Source organism: Mchenga conophoros, linkage group LG7 (assembly GCF_057382185.1).
Source record: "Mchenga conophoros isolate Kocher_MC1m ecotype Shallow Benthic linkage group LG7, M_conophoros_male_GT1.1, whole genome shotgun sequence".
Classification (NCBI taxonomy): Eukaryota; Metazoa; Chordata; class Actinopteri; order Cichliformes; family Cichlidae; genus Mchenga; species Mchenga conophoros.
In genome coordinates this window covers 40,031,098-40,047,461 of record NC_140532.1, presented here as the reverse complement: position 1 = coordinate 40,047,461, position 16,364 = coordinate 40,031,098, and the positions used below count along the sequence as shown (strand labels likewise).

Sequence of the window (16,364 nt, the reverse complement as noted above, 5' to 3'; positions counted from 1 at the left end):
TATAAGTTTCACATTGCTGCTGCATGCTGAACCTAACACAGGTTTTTCTTTCCAGATCAGGCTGCTGCTCCATCATCAGAGTCTCCTGTCTTCACTGCATCACCTTGCGTTGCTCCTTCAGTTCTCTGCCCTGGATCATCACTGTGTATCTCTCAAAATCAGCTGTGTGATGGACAAAGAGACTGCCCTGATGGATCTGATGAAAATGACTGTGCGGTCCATTGTGTAAACCCAAGTAAGTGCTTGAATGTGCCATGGAAAAAAAGGCTTAGTCTACACATTTAGCCAAGAAATAAAGACATGAGTTTTGAAAAAGTTATATTTTGATCTGTAAGGTAGATTGTTATGCTTGTTTTTTTTCTCCATAGCTGACTTTCTCTGTAAGGACCATATGGGCTGTGTCTCCAAGAGTCTGGTCTGTGATGGACGCCGTCATTGCCAGGATGGATCGGATGAACTGAACTGTCCGACTGTGACCGCTCCTGCAGCTCAAGATGATGTGCTGCAGTGCCATAGAAATGCAAAGATGTGTAGTGATGGCACAGAGTGTGTTTTACTCAGCCACGTATGTGATGGAGAGAAAGACTGCATGGATGGATCTGATGAAGAAGGATGTCCAGGAATTTGCAAAAAAGGTTTGGGTTTTTTTCCCCCACTTTAAATGTCATTTATTTAACTGTTTATTGTTTAAACTTTTATTTTATTGCTTAAAAGAAATTGTATTTAAAGTCACATCAACACGTGTACTTTCAAGTGGAGTTGTGAGATCAGCTGATTGTCATTACTTTCTTTCCATCCCAGGTGAGTTTCAGTGTGCCCATGGGAAAATGTGCATCCCTGAGGCTCAGGTGTGTGATGGGAGGTTCCAGTGTCAGGACCATTCAGATGAATCTGACTGCCAGAAACCAATCAAGAGCTGTGAGCATCGTTGTGCTGACGGGAAGCGCTGCATCCCAAAGAAGTTCCTGTGTGATGGAGAAAAAGACTGTGTGGATGGCTCAGATGAAGTGGGCTGCAGTAAGTACTGAAAACTAAAACTGGAATAGCAAAGCAGAGTAACTGAATGTTTCAATAAGGTTTATTTGATGTTGTCCCAGGTTACAAAATGAAACACCAGTTTAATAGTTTCCTTTCTTTGCAGACTACAACACTGCAACAACCAAGGCTCCTGCTTTTCCTTTTGCTTCACCGTGCACTCCTCCTTCAGTTCTCTGCCCTCGATCGTCACTGTGCATTGCTAAACATCAGCTGTGTGATGGACAAAGAGACTGCCCTGATGGATCTGATGAAAACGGCTGTATGGTTCATTGCGAAAACTCAAGTAAGAGTAGAAGTTACTATGGAGAAAGCTACCAGAATTCACTCTAGGGGAGTTTTTTTAAAAATGAAGTGCTTGGTTGTGAGCTTTGAAATCCTAAATAACCTTTTTTGTTCCTGCATATCAGATGACTTCTTGTGCAGTGACCACAAACAGTGTATCCCTGAAATGCAAGTGTGCGACGGCCAAGCCCAGTGTCCCGACGGCTCTGACGAGAAGCACTGTCAGTCACCAAATCCCACTGCCACCTGTAAGTCGAGACAGAAAGCAGACCAGCACATGCAACTGGGAAATTACAGGAATAGTATATTGATCCTTCTCCCTCCACTTGTAGTTCTAGCTAAACAAAAACCCCAACTCACAGCTGATGCACTTTCTACACCCAATAGCAACCATAGTTTGAAACATCATACTAACTAAAACATACACTGCTAAACCAACAACTGAAAACAAAACTAGAAAATCTCCTAATTTGCTGTTACTTTGCTCACCTTTCAATCTAAGCTAGTTTCTTTTGATTTGTTATTTTTCTCTTTGCCAAGCCTCTGACGAGCTCAGCACCAGATCGACTCCTCTGAAGTGCCGCAATGGTTTTAAGCTGTGCGACGACGGCCTGGAGTGCGTCATGTACAGCCACTTATGTGATGGAGAAAAGGACTGCAAGGACGGGTCAGATGAAGAGGGATGTGCTATTCAGTGTAAAGCAGGTGCCTTATATATATATTTTTTTTCTTTTTTTTTTCCCTTTTGAGTTGGAAAAATACTGATCTAAGGTTTTAATGGCAGGAAACATGTCTCATTATCTTGAAGGAAAATGGTCTTTCTCTTTCCCAGGTGAGTTCCAGTGTTCCCATGGGAAAAAATGCCTCCCACAAGAGCGAGTGTGTGACGGGCAAAATGACTGTCTGGACCGATCTGATGAAACTGACTGCTCAGTTATGATTGAGGGCTGCCATCAGCGCTGTGATAATAATACTCGCTGCATACCAAAGAGCTTCCTGTGTGATGGAGAGAGAGATTGTGCTGATGGGTCAGATGAGGAAAACTGTGGTGGGTGCCTTTCAGAAATTTCAGAAAAGCAAAGCATGCAAACGTGAAATTACATCCACGTTTATTTTCCTCTTTCCAGGTTTGGTGTCCTGTGCGGCTCATCAGTATCGATGCGTTAGCGGTCAGTGCGTGTCTGAGGCACTGAGATGTGACGGATATGCCGACTGCAGTGACGGCTCTGATGAGCTGCACTGCTCGAGGCCCCCACGCTGCCTCACACAACTCCGATGCCCACACACTCATGAGTGTTTGCAGAAAGAGTGGCTCTGCGATGGCGAGGACGACTGCCAGGATGGTTCAGACGAGAAGGTGGGGAATGAAAGTCAAGTACATCTTGATTTGTCGAGCTAAGAAGAAAGGGAATGCTTAGAAAAACAGAGCAAAGCGTGTAATCATTATCATTTCTGTCCAGAACTGCAATGCTCCTCCAGCAAAGTGCTTAAAGTTCCAGTGGCAGTGTGGAGACAGCATTCAGTGCGTTCCTCTGTCATGGAGGTGTGATGGGAGGAAGGACTGTTACAATGGCATCGACGAGGAAAAATGTAAGCATGTTCACTGTTGATGTCATAGTTCATTGGACGGATTCACACACATTTGATTAGTTAGAAGGGGAACTCATCATTTTCAAAGTGACTGTAATTTGAATCCCTAATTTGTGCATTTTTATTTTTAATGAGTAAGAGTATGCCTGTGGTGCTTCAAATGACCCACATTTTTGCCCATTAAAATGAGAGAATTTCTATCCTAAAAACCTCTTTTCTGTTTCTGGATGTTTTTAAACTAGAGGAAATCCTCTGTTTTATTCACTGTTGGGAAGCTGTGTAGTTAGAAAACAAATTACACACATTCACCATTAATTTTAATTGTATTTTTCATCTATTAATCTTCACAGGTAGCCAGAAAATATGCCCTTCTCATCTTTACCAGTGTGGCAGTGGAGAGTGTGTGGACACTAACCTGGTGTGTAATGGCGTCACTAACTGTGCTGATGGGTCAGATGAGGGTGTGAATTGTGTGCAGCACAGCTGCTCCAGTCCATCGGCTCCCTTATGCGACCACAGCTGTGTCAGCACACCGTATGGTCCGGTCAGTGCAGAACAATGTGTATTTGGTTATCTGGCAATTTCTCATAAATGGTAACACTATGTATCATCACATCTCTGCTGAACTTATCCTGGAAATGTCATCTTCCCGTATTTTTCCAGAAGTGCTACTGTGCTGCGGGTTTCAGACTGATGTCCAGAGCCACACACTGTGTGGACATCGATGAGTGTACAACAACACCTCATGCCGTATGCAACCACATTTGTCGGAACACCCGTGGATCCTACAGCTGTCATTGCCACCCTGGCTTCTACCTGGAACCTGATAACAAAAGCTGCAAGACGAAAGGTGCAGTTGGTCTGGATGCATTCTGTCTCTAAATGACTCTTTCTCCATCATTTTGTCACTATTACCACATCAGGAACATCACTGTCACTTTTTTCCCCCACTAAAATCAGTTATATTTTTCATAACATAGGCTCATCTGGGCAAAAGGCACTAACAGTCAAAACCTATTGTGTCAAAACATACAAAGTCAGTCACTTCAAGTATTGTTCATACACAAAAGGAGATGTACATGATTTATTTGAAATGTGACAGTATGATTGCTGAATGTCAGAAAAGCAAAATTAAACTATATTTATCAGAGAACACAGGGGAAAAAACAGACTGAGGCCATGGAACAAACTACTGTATATTACATCAAAGTCCCACTGCACTGAGCTACTCCTAACTTGCAAACGGCAGCAACTCTATGTATTTATGCATTGTAGACAGGATCAAGACAAGCTACGTTCAAACTGGGCATCAGATTGTGGAAGAAAAGTGATTTTAATAACCAGGCAGGCTAGTCTGTGTATTAAGAAAATGCCATGACAATTTCTAGGGTATACAGAGAAGGGTCACAAAAGAGAAACTATCCAGTGACAAGCAGCTCTCTGGGTGAAAATGCCTTGTTGATGTCAGAGAACAATGGCCAGACTACTTTAAACTAATAACTCAAATAACCGCTTGGTGCAACCAAGCTATGCAGAAGAGCATCTCTGAGCACACATGTCGAACCTTGAAGCAGATGGACTACAGTAGCAGAAGACCACACTAGGTGCCACTCCTGTCAGCTAAATATAGGAAACTACAATTTAAGCTACAGTTCACACAGGCTCACCAAAACTGGACAACAGAAGATTGGAAAAAACACTGTTCACAAAAACCCTCCATGGTCACCAGATTTCAATCCTATAGAGCAGTGGTTCTCAAACTTTAGTAGTATAGGCCTATTTAACACCACATACAGTTTACACAGACAATTTTATTTCTTATATGAGTGTTATTTATTGTAACTGTCATAAACAGGATGTGACATAATGATAAAAATAACACCTGTACTGCATTAAAACATTCACAGCAGGTGGGATATCCAATCTTTAAGTGATGACCTGATGAACCCTGCTCCCGGGTCCAAACTACTCTGAGTCTATTAAGGATGTTGTGTTTTTTTACATGTTTTAATGCTTTGAATCTTCTATTTAATCTGAACAAGCTCCTGAAAAAAGTCAGGGATCACTGTCGGCCTCTCTCTGTTTTTATTACCACTATTCATTTTAAAGCTCCGTTTTTAAAACCTTACGATGTAACTACAGCCCAGCCCATGCAGCAGTATGTTAATGACTAACCTTATATCTCAGTTGTTCTCCTGACTGAAGTTTGGTCCGTTTAGAGCATCCTGCCATGCGATTGAATTTGTCCCTAACCACCGCGAACCCTCACGTTAACCTTTATGGAGTGGAAAACGTTAGTATTCATCCTCCAGCGTCACTGTGTTTATATTATGCTAACTATAGCTGTGTAGCTAGCCACCACACAGCACATCATTATATACCAGCTAGCCCAACTTCAGTAACCCTACAAACGCCACTGCTGTTTCGTTTTCGGTCTTCATTCAGAAGCGATAGCAGAGCTGTATGTTTTAATTTTTGCTGTGGTGGTTAAGACGCTGGATTTTTGGCTTCGTGGTTCGTGCACGTTGAAGCCCAGTTTGCTCTGCATGGCATTTCAGCCAACAACACAAAATGCCATCGTGTGGTAGCCTCACTGGATCCGCTGTCCACTTGCCATTTGATGACCCTCGTCCGGGACCTCCCCACCCACCCAAGGGAAATACACCACTCTCAAGGTGCTGCTGCTGCCACATAATAGAAGTGGATCGCATTCTCACAAGCATCAGGTGCTTCGGCATCCACGCAATAGTTCCCGACTCACCGACGGCATCTCCCGCGCCCCCACCAATTCTCCCAGGGGTCTTCAACTCATCGATGGTGGCTGGGATTGCGGCACTGCGGAAAAAGGCCTGTGTTTTTTACCATCAGAGTGACAGAGCCGTGCTGCCTTTGCAGTTTTAAGGCCCAGGGAAACAAGCCCTTCAGCACTCTGTAGCGGCTGTGATGATAAGGAAAGGCTGCTCTTCATAGAGGACTCGCGCTCTGAGACATTTTCTGATTGACTTCGGCTCCCAGAAGAGCTTCTGGTACTCTCGTGTCATCTTTGCATACCTCTACAATTGTATATAATTTAATCTTAAACAAAAATTGCAGATTTCCTGCGTACCACCAGAGAGAGCCCAAGTACCACTGGTGGTACACGTACCACAGTTTGAGAAAGACTGCTATAGAGCACCTTTGGGATGTGGTGTAGCAGAAGGTTTGCATCATGGATGTGCAGCCAGCAAATCTGCAGTAACTACGTGATGCCAGCATCTCAACACGGACCAGGAATGTTTCAGCACCTTGTTGAGTCTATGCCATGAAGAATTGAGCTTCAAACTATAAGCTTCCATAGTTTTTAGATGAGAAAGTAATCAACACATTAATAAAATGTATTTAGTAGTGACTTATGTTTAGAAAGTACAGACTTGGACAGTCTTTGGCCTTTAGTTTTTGTGTGCGTGGTTGTATCACTTCTTCTACAGAAGACACACAAAAGTAACTTTGTCATGTTTCCTCCTAGATGAGCCCTTGCTTCTGGCATCAGTGCAGTCAGACTTGTTCCTGCTGGGAGTCCATAGTGGCACGCTGCGTCTCCTCACCTCTACCAGTCGACCCGCCTTCTCACTGGATTATCACTGGGTTCAACAAAGGATTTACTGGCTGAGCACTGACTACCAGAGCATCCGCTGGGTCGACATGAGAAACCCAGACAAAAGAGGAAACTTGGTCAAAGGTAAAATTTCGTAATCTGGGCCTGTGTGTGTGAATTTAAAAATTGGAAATGTAGTGAATCTACTTAATTTAGGACCTCACTGGACCTCACTTAAAAATATAGATAGATTCAGATGGTGAACCATCAGAATCTGAGATGCTGTTATTAAATCTCACAGGTGTGAAGTCTGATTTTATCGCAGTGGACTGGGTGGGTAAGAATTTATACTGGGTGGATGGCCTGGTTGGTCAAATTCTGGCAGTGAAACTCAGCAACGCCACAGTGAGGTCTCAGGACTGCACTGTGGTCCTGGGAGAAGATTTGGAGCAGCCAAGCTCCTTGGTTCTGCTGCCACATAAAGGGTGAGTTTCTCTGCTTTGTGCATTTATTTTGTAATACGAAAGCACTCCAGCTTCGACATCACAGACATGTATTGTATAATTAATGTTCTTAGGCTGATGCTGTGGTCTGAGATCGGCAGCACGCCTCAGATTAAGCAGTCTGGGATGGATGGTTCAGAGAGGAAGGTGGTTGTGAGCCACAGTTTGAGTTGGCCAGTCAGTTTGGCCTATGACCTCCTAGATAACAGAGTGTACTGGGCAGATGAGAAACTGCGCTGCATTGGCTCAGCCTCTCTGGATGGAGGCAACATCAAGGTATTTGAATGTCAAACCGCAAAACAAGTAGAACCCAGAGACATAAGAAAGGCAAAACATATGATGTGGTGTCTGAGATGCCTTTAATAGGCCATGTTACTAATAATCTGTCTTAAAGTTTATGATTATGGATAGTATCCCAGCAGTTATGCAATATCACAACACATGTGTTGTGATATAATGTAGTAATGGCTTTCTTTTACTAGATCATTCAGTTGGCTGAAACGCCAAACCCTTTCTCAGTGGTGGTCTTCAATGATCGTGTTTTCTGGTCTGACACAAAGAGAAGAGTCATACGCTCAGCTGACAAGAACACTGGGAAAGACCAAAAGGTTGTTCTGAAGAGACCGGGACAGCCATTTGGGCTAAAGGTGAACTCCGACAGTAAAATGAAGTCACGTTTGATCAAAGACTGTCACCGCTTATGAGTCTTAATGTTAAATCTTCTTCTCTCCCTAGCTGATGCATGCCCTTTCGCAGCCAGCTGTGCCCAGTCCTTGTGACCATCTGCGCTGCTCCCATATTTGCCTTCTGGCCCCCCCGGTGACGGGCAGATCAGCAGTATGTCGATGCCCGAAGGGTCTGCTGCTTTCCAAGGACAACATCACCTGCTCTCGGCCCAGGGATTCATCTTTCATCCTGCTCCTGTCTCAAAACACAATTTACCAGGTGACATGTTTTGTAGTGATGTTAAGGCCTTCCATCCTGCAAAACCCTTCTAGACAACACATTTAAGAAATTAGGTCTTCTGCTTTGTTCCACTTTAAATCGCACCTCCCTGCTACTGGCAGATTTACTTGCGCTCCTTGCGAAGGGATGGTATCGCCCTGAAAAAAATGCCAAACAGCAGAGTCTTGGCCCTCCCGGATATAAACGAAGCCATGGGGCTAGATATCTCCACCCAGGAGTTGTATGTGGCTTATGCGGGATCTGTGGATGTTCTGAAAATGGGAAGCTACAGGTCAAGACAAGGACTCACACCTGCTGGACAAGTCCTAAAGCTGAAGGTATGCTTAGGGCGAAAGTCTTGTATTTAATGGGAAAACAGTAGGATGTTAAACCCTGAAGATGTAACCATCTGACATTTAATTTAAAGTTAATAATCTAACTCTACATAATGGCTTTAGTTGGTGATTACATCAGCCTCAGCTCTCCAATAAGTGTCACTTTCTGGCGAAACTTTAAGTCTGGAAGCTATCCCTCTCTGTCTTATAAGGATGATTCGGTCACGGCTCTGGCAATTGACTGGGTGACCTCTAACCTCTACTGGAGCAGCAGCTCAAGGCCCAACATCCATGTGACATCCCGCAATGGTGGCTACACCACGTCTCTCCTGCAAGGATCACTGACGGTGAAGGCAGCACTTATCATATTTCTGCTCAGACGTGAGCGCTTACATCTGATGTTTTCATGGGTCTTCTCAGTCTGCTGTGATATTTGCCATTTGTTTTTATAAATGTTCTCGATCAAAGTTTATTTACTCGCTTTTTCTTTGGTGTAAACAGACTTCTAAATTGTTGTCAGTGAAGTTTTCACATTTGCAAGTATTGGTTCATATATAATAAAAATGTACTTTTAGCTACATCTTTATTGTATTACCAGTCCTAAAAATAATCCACATAGGAAAAGAGACTGCTAACACACACCTTGCTTTATGCTCCCTTCCTTGCCAACCCAATGACCTTCTCATGTTAAACGTTTAATGTTTAACAATTGTCTTTTCAGCTTGCCACATCCATCGCGTTACATCCCTCCTCAGGTCGACTTTGCTACACAGCAGTGGTCATGGCAGGTGGGAAGAGCCTGACGGAGGTGGTCTGTGCCTGGATGGATGGCCGGAACAAAGCAGTGCTGTGGGGAAAGTCGAGAGTCCCCAACTCCCTGGTGTTCGTTAATAATGGGACCAGAATCTACTGGGCTGACACTGGTGAACAGTTAAACGCACAATAAAACAAAAAACCTCCCACACACTCATAAAGACCGGGACAAATTTGCATTCAATTCCTCTGAGCAGTAACTCAACACAGGATCCTAATAAAGAAGTGGAAAAAACTGTATAGTAATGACATATATGAGATGAGAGTATTTTTCTTTGATAATCCTGTTTCTGTGTTTGCCTCATTTCTTTCTTCAGATGGAGTGATCAGCTCCATTGGAGTGGATGGTTTGGGATATAAACAGTTTAAGGCAGGACCTGATCTGATTATGTCCTTGACAATTACTGAGAACATCCTGTTCTGGGTCACACAGGGAAAGGGTAAGATACTTTTTGCTTTGATGTGTTTTCAAACACCTTGTTTAGTTGACATGACATCATATTCAGTGATACTAGCAAATGGCTGAAGTGCTAAGATATTTATTTGTACAAAGGCTAGTGTAGAGATTAATTTTTTATTATTTTTTGGAGGGGGGGGTGTTTTTGTTTGTTTGGGGTCTTTTTCTTATTTGAATTTGTATATTAATGTTTTGTTGAAATGTATCTTTAGTATTTTATTTCAATTTGAAATGTTAAGATATTTGCATTTATATAAAGGTTTGAAAAAATTTTGGATGTTGTTTTACTGGCAATTGATGTGAAAAATTTCGTTACTTTGGGATTAAGTCAATGGGGTTTTCCTACCATTTCACTCTAATCACTTCATAGCCTTCTATCACCTTTGCTTCATCTTTCTTTTTCCCATTAAGGCAACAGTTGGCATAACAAACTAATTTAAATGTGAATAGTTTGATCTTTTTCTCTGCAGTCTCCACCATTCAAACACATCAAGAAATGAGTCCCCCTCCCCCCAGAACAGATTTGCTGATTTCTGTAGTATATTTTTTTTTGGTTTTTTTAAATTGTACTTTTCAACTTGTGTAGATGTGACCAAGCTGTGGTTCAGTGATGGCCTCCAGCCTAAACAGTTGTGGTTTGAGACAAAGACCAGCGTGGTGGAAATCAGAGCTCACAGCAATGACACCCAGTCAGGTAGGTGGAAAAATAAGTTGACAGAAAGCAGTTGACAAAATATGGGACATGAATATTTTTACACTTCTGTCAACAGAAATTATCTCCCAGCTGTATGATGGTATGCATGAAAGCCTAGATTAAGCTTCTGCCAAAAAAGTATCAGTATGCCCAATTAGAGGTTTAGTACATCCTTCTCTTTACAAACCATATACTATGGTGCACTGTGGGGAAAAGTGGGTAGATTGCAGAATAAGTAGGTAGAACAGTTAGGACTACTGAGCGGACGCTATGTAATGCCACTATGAGAGAAGGTGAGGTATGACGGGCATGAGAAGAATCTGAATAAAGCACTGTTACAGGAAACCGAGAAGAGATGTTACAATAGCTGACGCCATTTCCAAAGTCAAAACTGGTTGCGGTATGACACCAAAAAATTACATTTTTGGTTTCAGTCAGTCTCATAGAAGGCGAGAGGTATTGATCACATAATTTCAATGAAAGCAATCAATGCACATATGCTGTTGTGTGTGTGTGTGTGTGTGTGTAATGTGTTGAAAACTAAAGCCATGTGCATTTAGCTTCTTTATGATAAGTATTCAAATGGAACAGATTGGCAAAGAGTGCGATAGTCAGGGAGATGAAGAAAGTGGGCAGGAGTGCTCTGAGGCTAGGTGTACGGCAAAGGAAAAGGCTCATCTTCAGTTTTATTTGAGGCTCGATAATCTTGCCTGACAAACAAAGAAGTGAACTGGTACGATTTCCAAGGAGGGAGATGCACAGAGCTGTCATAACTACAGAGGGATAAAATTGAGCTTTACAATGAAGATATGGGAAAGAGTTGTTGAGGCGAAGTTAAAGAGACTAGACAATTGGTGAGAAACAGTGTGGCTTCATAATCTTAAAGAGCTCTATAGATGCTTTGAGACTGATGGAGAATTACAGAAGGACCTGCACACTCTTCATGGATCTAGAGAAAACACGTGATGGAGTGCTGAGGAAAAAAACTGCAGTACTGCATGAGAAAAGTGGGTCTAGCAGAAGTATAAGAGTGGTGCAGGGCATTTGAGAGAGCAGTGAGACTGAGGTGAGGTTTGTGGTGGAATGACAGATGGGTTCAAAGTGGGGGTGGGATTGCATCAGGGCTCTGAGCCTCTTCTTATTTTGAATGGCGATGGGCAGGGCAATGATGAAGAGCTCCTCCGAAGACTGAACTCCTAGAGGAGAGCAGTTTGAGAACAGGTTTGTGATACATGTTTAGCCGCATTAAATGAAGGTGGTTGTTTGGGTTAGTGCGAACAGACTGCATCTGATTTTACAGTCGTTTTTGATGTCCATCACTGGTCGCCAGATCTATCAATTTCCTGTTGAAGAGCCGTGAGCTTCTCTTCCAAGACCTTATCCATATTATGTTCAATGAGTACAGCCTAAGTACTCACAGCCATCCCCATCGCTTCAGTCATAGCAGCTAGCCTTGTGGGGTTTTGAACAGCTGCAACTGCTTTCTTTAATCTTCGATAAGCCAGGGTCAAACCAGCTCTGATCAGCAAAAAGCTTGTTATCATGGTTCAGAATAGGTAGATGTCTTCAATCGATAGTTCTGCCAGGCATGCAATGCGCCAATTCCACCACCCATCCATCGTGTATCCGGCAGAGAATATCCCTCCAGGACAGTCGGGCTTTTCCGAACCCCGGCTTCTAATCAAGAAGAGTGTCAATTGCATTTAGGGATCAGTTGATCAAATGCATAATTCTTCTTTAGGTTTTAGTGAACAGGACTGAGAGATTCTTCTGGGAGTTAGAGTTTTAAATGAGACTAGACAGAAGACATGAAGCCAAGCAAGGAAAGATAAGGGAGGGAGAAAGATGTGGCCTTCTCTGTCAAGAGCCAAGAGAGAAGAAATGAGCAAGACTACTAAGGAGGTTCACAGATGTAGTGAAGAACGACATGTAGATGGTTGATGTGTCGTACTTCACTTCACCTATACAAATTAGTATTACCAGAGACTTGTTTTTTGTTTTGTTGTTGTTGTTTTCGTGTGCTCCCAATCCCAGTCCCAAGCCTGGATAAAGAGGACGCTTGCATCAGGATTACTATTTTGGATAATTGGATAATGATATGTAATCAAAATTAATTTCAGACTAATAAACAAGCAACCAGTAGATTTTAGGGTGTGTATTATCTGAAGCCTAGTTAGTGAAACAGCTTTGTGCCAAATCCAAGTAGACAAATCATAAAAACTATGTTAATCAAACTACATGTTTTCAAACCATCATTAAGGCATTTACTCAACTGCTGAGACGCCGCCATCAGGAAGCATTTATATCTATTCTTTGGCAGTTAGACAATTCTAACTCACTGTTGCCTTTTTTTTCTTCTTTTTTTAAAGAACAAGGCAAAACCAGCTACTTGCAAAACAGGAATTGTAATAACTGCAAACTTTTTTTTTTGCCTTCATTATTTTTCTTGTTCCTCTCCATTTCAAAATGGAGGAATCTGGCAAAGTGTGTCACAGTACAGTGTAGGCAGAATGAATAGTCTCACTTAGGCAGAGTTGGAGCCGAATTGATGGCAGGGTGATGTGATACCTGCGGGGGGGGGGGGGGGGGGGGGGGTGTCTGGCTGTGTGCTGCAGCGGGAAAGGGTAATGATACTGGGGCTGTGGTATGCATTGTACACTTATTCTCTTCACCCATAACCCTTTTTCATAATATGCACATGTAATACATATATCATACATAAACTGGAGGTTTTGAGTATTCTTTAGCCCATACATACAATGAAACTCTAATTACTAACAGAAATAATGTACTTTATGAAAGTCTGTATAAATGGTAAATAGCACTTTTCTGTGCAGAATCCATCAATGTCAGAAACGTGGCTACAAGATGAGTAACATGTAGTGATGTCTAATGAATAATCAAGGTTATATAAAGTTATTTGTGTTGGGTACTTTACAGGATTTTTTTTGTATTAGGCAAATTCCCGAAAAGCCAGTAGTTCTGGAAGCTAAGGAAGATGCTATTTTATACGTAAATGTGGTGTTACCATGACTCCTGAGATATTTTTAAAGAAAAGTGCTTCAGATAAATTTGAGCCTGCATGCTGTAAATACTGCTTACTCGTTTCCTCCAGGAAGCAATAGCTGCTCCAAAAACAATGGAGGGTGTGTCCATCTGTGCCTGGCCTATCCCGGAGGTAGGATGTGTAAATGTGGGCGTGGCTTTTACACCTTAAATGTCACTTCTTGTGCCCCAATTACCTCCTGTGCCCCTGGAGAAGAATCCTGCTTTGACCGCAGCCAGTGTATCAGCAGGAGCAAGTTCTGTGATGGACAGGTTGACTGCCTGGACCAGTCGGACGAACAGGACTGTGAGTTTTCGACCAGAATAAAGAAGCAGTATTAAGTGAACTTAGTTTGTCATGCCCTGAATACAAATATTAATTCCACGTTAAACTGCCTTGTTTCGGAAAGTAATGGGGGGCTATGGTAAGATGGTATGACAGTCTTATTTGAATTAACCCGAGTAAAAAGTGTAACACTATCCTCCAGATATTTAACAGAACTCCAGAATAAATTAGGTCTACACAATTTGCCAAGTTACCTTTTACAAATGGGCACATGCTTTTCTCGCGCCTGCCAATTAATTTGGTTGAGACGAGGTATTGCCTGAGTACATCTTGAAGGAGGCAACATGCATGAGTCAGTTGCTCAAAATGTTCCAGTCTATCTACGGTGTTCCTGCAGGAGAACATTTACAAAGGCTTTGTACTATTTAGTAGACAGCTTAAAGGCTCACTAATGTCCAACCTGAGCCACATTGACACGAGTCACATTTAGCTCCAACAGGTTAAAATCAAAAGCTAATATAATGTGTCTTAAAGGATCAGCACAGCACTGGGAAAACTCATCTTAAGTTTTGAAGGAAAGATTGAAGCCACTATCACATGTCTATAGTCAATGGGAATAAATCGCCAGCAGCCTGTTGGCTCCGGTTAGTGTAAATGTTTGAAATGAGGAAACTGCTAGTCTAGATCTGTCCAAATGCCAAAAAAAACAATGAAGCTACACATGCACCTATGTTTACCAAGCAGCTCATTTCAGTCACTGACGGTGACTTTCTCTTTAGGTCCAACTTCAAACACTGCCTCATTTGGAACTGAAGACACTGATGGCCACCCTCTGGATTCGTCATCATCTACATCCAACACAGACAAGAACTCTGTCTCATTTCAAGACTCTGCCTCCTGTGATCTGCAACGCTGCAGTAGTCATGGGAACTGCATTGTGGAGGGTAAATTCACTCGCTGCCAGTGTCTGTCTGGTTACAAAGGAGAGTTCTGTCAAGAGGAAGAAAGGCAAAGCCATGTCGGGGTGATCCTGGGTGTCTTCTGCCTCATTGCAGTGCTGATAGTCGCCGGATTCATTTTCACTAAAAGGTACTAATTGCATTAGAGGGAGAGACCAACTACTTGCTTACCCAGATTGTCTTTGTCTTGAAAGAAACTGAACTGAAAAGTCGGCTCCTGCAGTGATTAGTGTTTGAAAAACATTTTTGGATTCGTAACTTGGTGAGTAACGTCCAGTAGAAAATTAAAATGTGGCTTCCAATTTCAACAGGAGAGGATGGGAGCTCATCAGAAGCAGATCCGCAGACAAGGAAAATCTCATGGCCAACATGGGTCTATCGAGTGATGTAGAGTCTGACTCTGAGGTAAACTGTTATTCCTGTGAGAACTGTTGCATTTGAATTAAAAGCCAAAATACATGATTTATTAATTGTTTGTCTCCTCCTTCAGGAGGTGGACTCCCCAGCTGACGTAAACCCTCTGGCACAGCTCGATTAGACTACTCTACTCTGCACTAGCTGTTGTGCTAGCTTTATAGCAACCTGGAAATTCTCAGGCCTCATGTGTAATTTGTGAGGATGCATTTCAGTGGCTATGAAAATGCTGAAAAAAAAGTGCAATTTTATAGAATGAAAGTTCTCACTATTAGCGGCTGCTCTCAAATTTATAAAAATTTTCCACAGGCTGATTTGATTGCTGGGAGTGGTTTGGTAAATTTGCTGTGTCATATAAGTGAGTCAGGAGAGACGAGCTGAGCTGAATCGATAAGAGTTGAAATACAATAATAAAAATAAAGACGTTAAATCACTTGAACCAGATTTTCTTTATTTGTAATGTGCTCAGTGTCTCGATCTCTGACATTTCTCTCTTTAACCATTTGTGTACACAGTATGTTTTACATCTTACACTCCTGGGAGAGTTCTCACAATGGGGCGTATCTACTTAAGATTACATTCTGTTCCTGCCAACACTGAATGTCTGCCACACTTTTTTTTTTTTTTTTTTTTCCTTTTCAAGGTGAGTTCTTATCCATTCATCAGTTATTCTGATACCAGTTTTAAACAAAAGCTTACTTGTTTCACTTTTGTTCCTGGTTTCCACTCGGTTTCTCCCTGGAACATTTGTTGCTGTTTGTTTTTCTGTCATTCAATCTGATTAAAAGCTGTTTTATCCTGAAACTATGAGCATGCATGGTTTTTAATTTGACAGTATTGCTTGTTGCCTTAATACTGTAAGTTGGAGGAAGAGAATTTTCAATAAAATAACTTGTTGGTAATTACTATCTCAATATCCTTGGTATTGAAACATGGACACAGCTGGGAGTATGAAAAACTGAAATGTGAGAAACTGTTCAGAGGCTTTGTAATCAAATGACCTAATTCAAATGAGGTGTGGTGTTTGGCAAGTGTCATGCATTACCTTCACTCTGCCTCATACTGGGGCCTGGGAAAGCAAACATGACATATCAAATGGTGTCAGTGGTTGACACTTCTTCCTTTTTTTTTTTTTTAAATAAATTCTATTCATAAACTGATGCGCTTTTCTGCAGACATTATTTTTCTTTTTTTTCTTAAACTTTTTTTTTTAATTTAGTTTCAACATGGTTCTCTCCATTACATTTGTTACACAGTGCTTTGTGACTTGTGTGAGAAAAGTGCTCTACAAATAAACTTTACTCACTCAAATTCCTAGTAGGGCAAGTATCTGAATTTCAACCCAATACACTCCCAGTTCTAGTAAAGAGGAAAAACTGGTTTCAAATTGCCAGGTTCAAAATGGTATGCCTTGACATTTCAATTCCTT

At 42.0% G+C, this 16,364-nt stretch overlaps 1 protein-coding gene across 2 annotated transcripts in view; it reads left to right on the top strand.

The window, feature by feature from the left end:
* lrp13b (low-density lipoprotein receptor related-protein 13 b) overlaps positions 1-16,258 on the top strand; it is a 29,876-nt gene extending 13,618 nt beyond the window's left edge. The window contains exons 32-56 of one of the 2 annotated variants that reach the window (XM_085279230.1): positions 56-235; positions 369-635; positions 802-1,017; positions 1,142-1,321; positions 1,446-1,568; positions 1,861-2,025; positions 2,153-2,365; positions 2,448-2,677; positions 2,781-2,910; positions 3,261-3,454; positions 3,574-3,760; positions 6,416-6,628; positions 6,786-6,969; positions 7,062-7,263; positions 7,470-7,634; positions 7,723-7,932; positions 8,055-8,270; positions 8,480-8,614; positions 8,989-9,190; positions 9,398-9,520; positions 10,124-10,231; positions 13,347-13,583; positions 14,342-14,651; positions 14,833-14,926; positions 15,012-16,258. In XM_085279230.1, coding sequence (XP_085135356.1) covers positions 56-235; positions 369-635; positions 802-1,017; positions 1,142-1,321; positions 1,446-1,568; positions 1,861-2,025; positions 2,153-2,365; positions 2,448-2,677; positions 2,781-2,910; positions 3,261-3,454; positions 3,574-3,760; positions 6,416-6,628; positions 6,786-6,969; positions 7,062-7,263; positions 7,470-7,634; positions 7,723-7,932; positions 8,055-8,270; positions 8,480-8,614; positions 8,989-9,190; positions 9,398-9,520; positions 10,124-10,231; positions 13,347-13,583; positions 14,342-14,651; positions 14,833-14,926; positions 15,012-15,059 — 4,532 coding nt within the window. In that variant the 3' untranslated portion in view covers positions 15,060-16,258. Of the gene's footprint in view, positions 1-55; positions 236-368; positions 636-801; positions 1,018-1,141; positions 1,322-1,445; positions 1,569-1,860; positions 2,026-2,152; positions 2,369-2,447; positions 2,678-2,780; positions 2,911-3,260; positions 3,455-3,573; positions 3,761-6,415; positions 6,629-6,785; positions 6,970-7,061; positions 7,264-7,469; positions 7,635-7,722; positions 7,933-8,054; positions 8,271-8,479; positions 8,615-8,988; positions 9,191-9,397; positions 9,521-10,123; positions 10,232-13,346; positions 13,584-14,341; positions 14,652-14,832; positions 14,927-15,011 lie in introns of both variants that reach the window. The other variant, XM_085279229.1, reaches the window with a different exon arrangement.
* Positions 16,259-16,364: the final 106 nt, after the last annotated feature.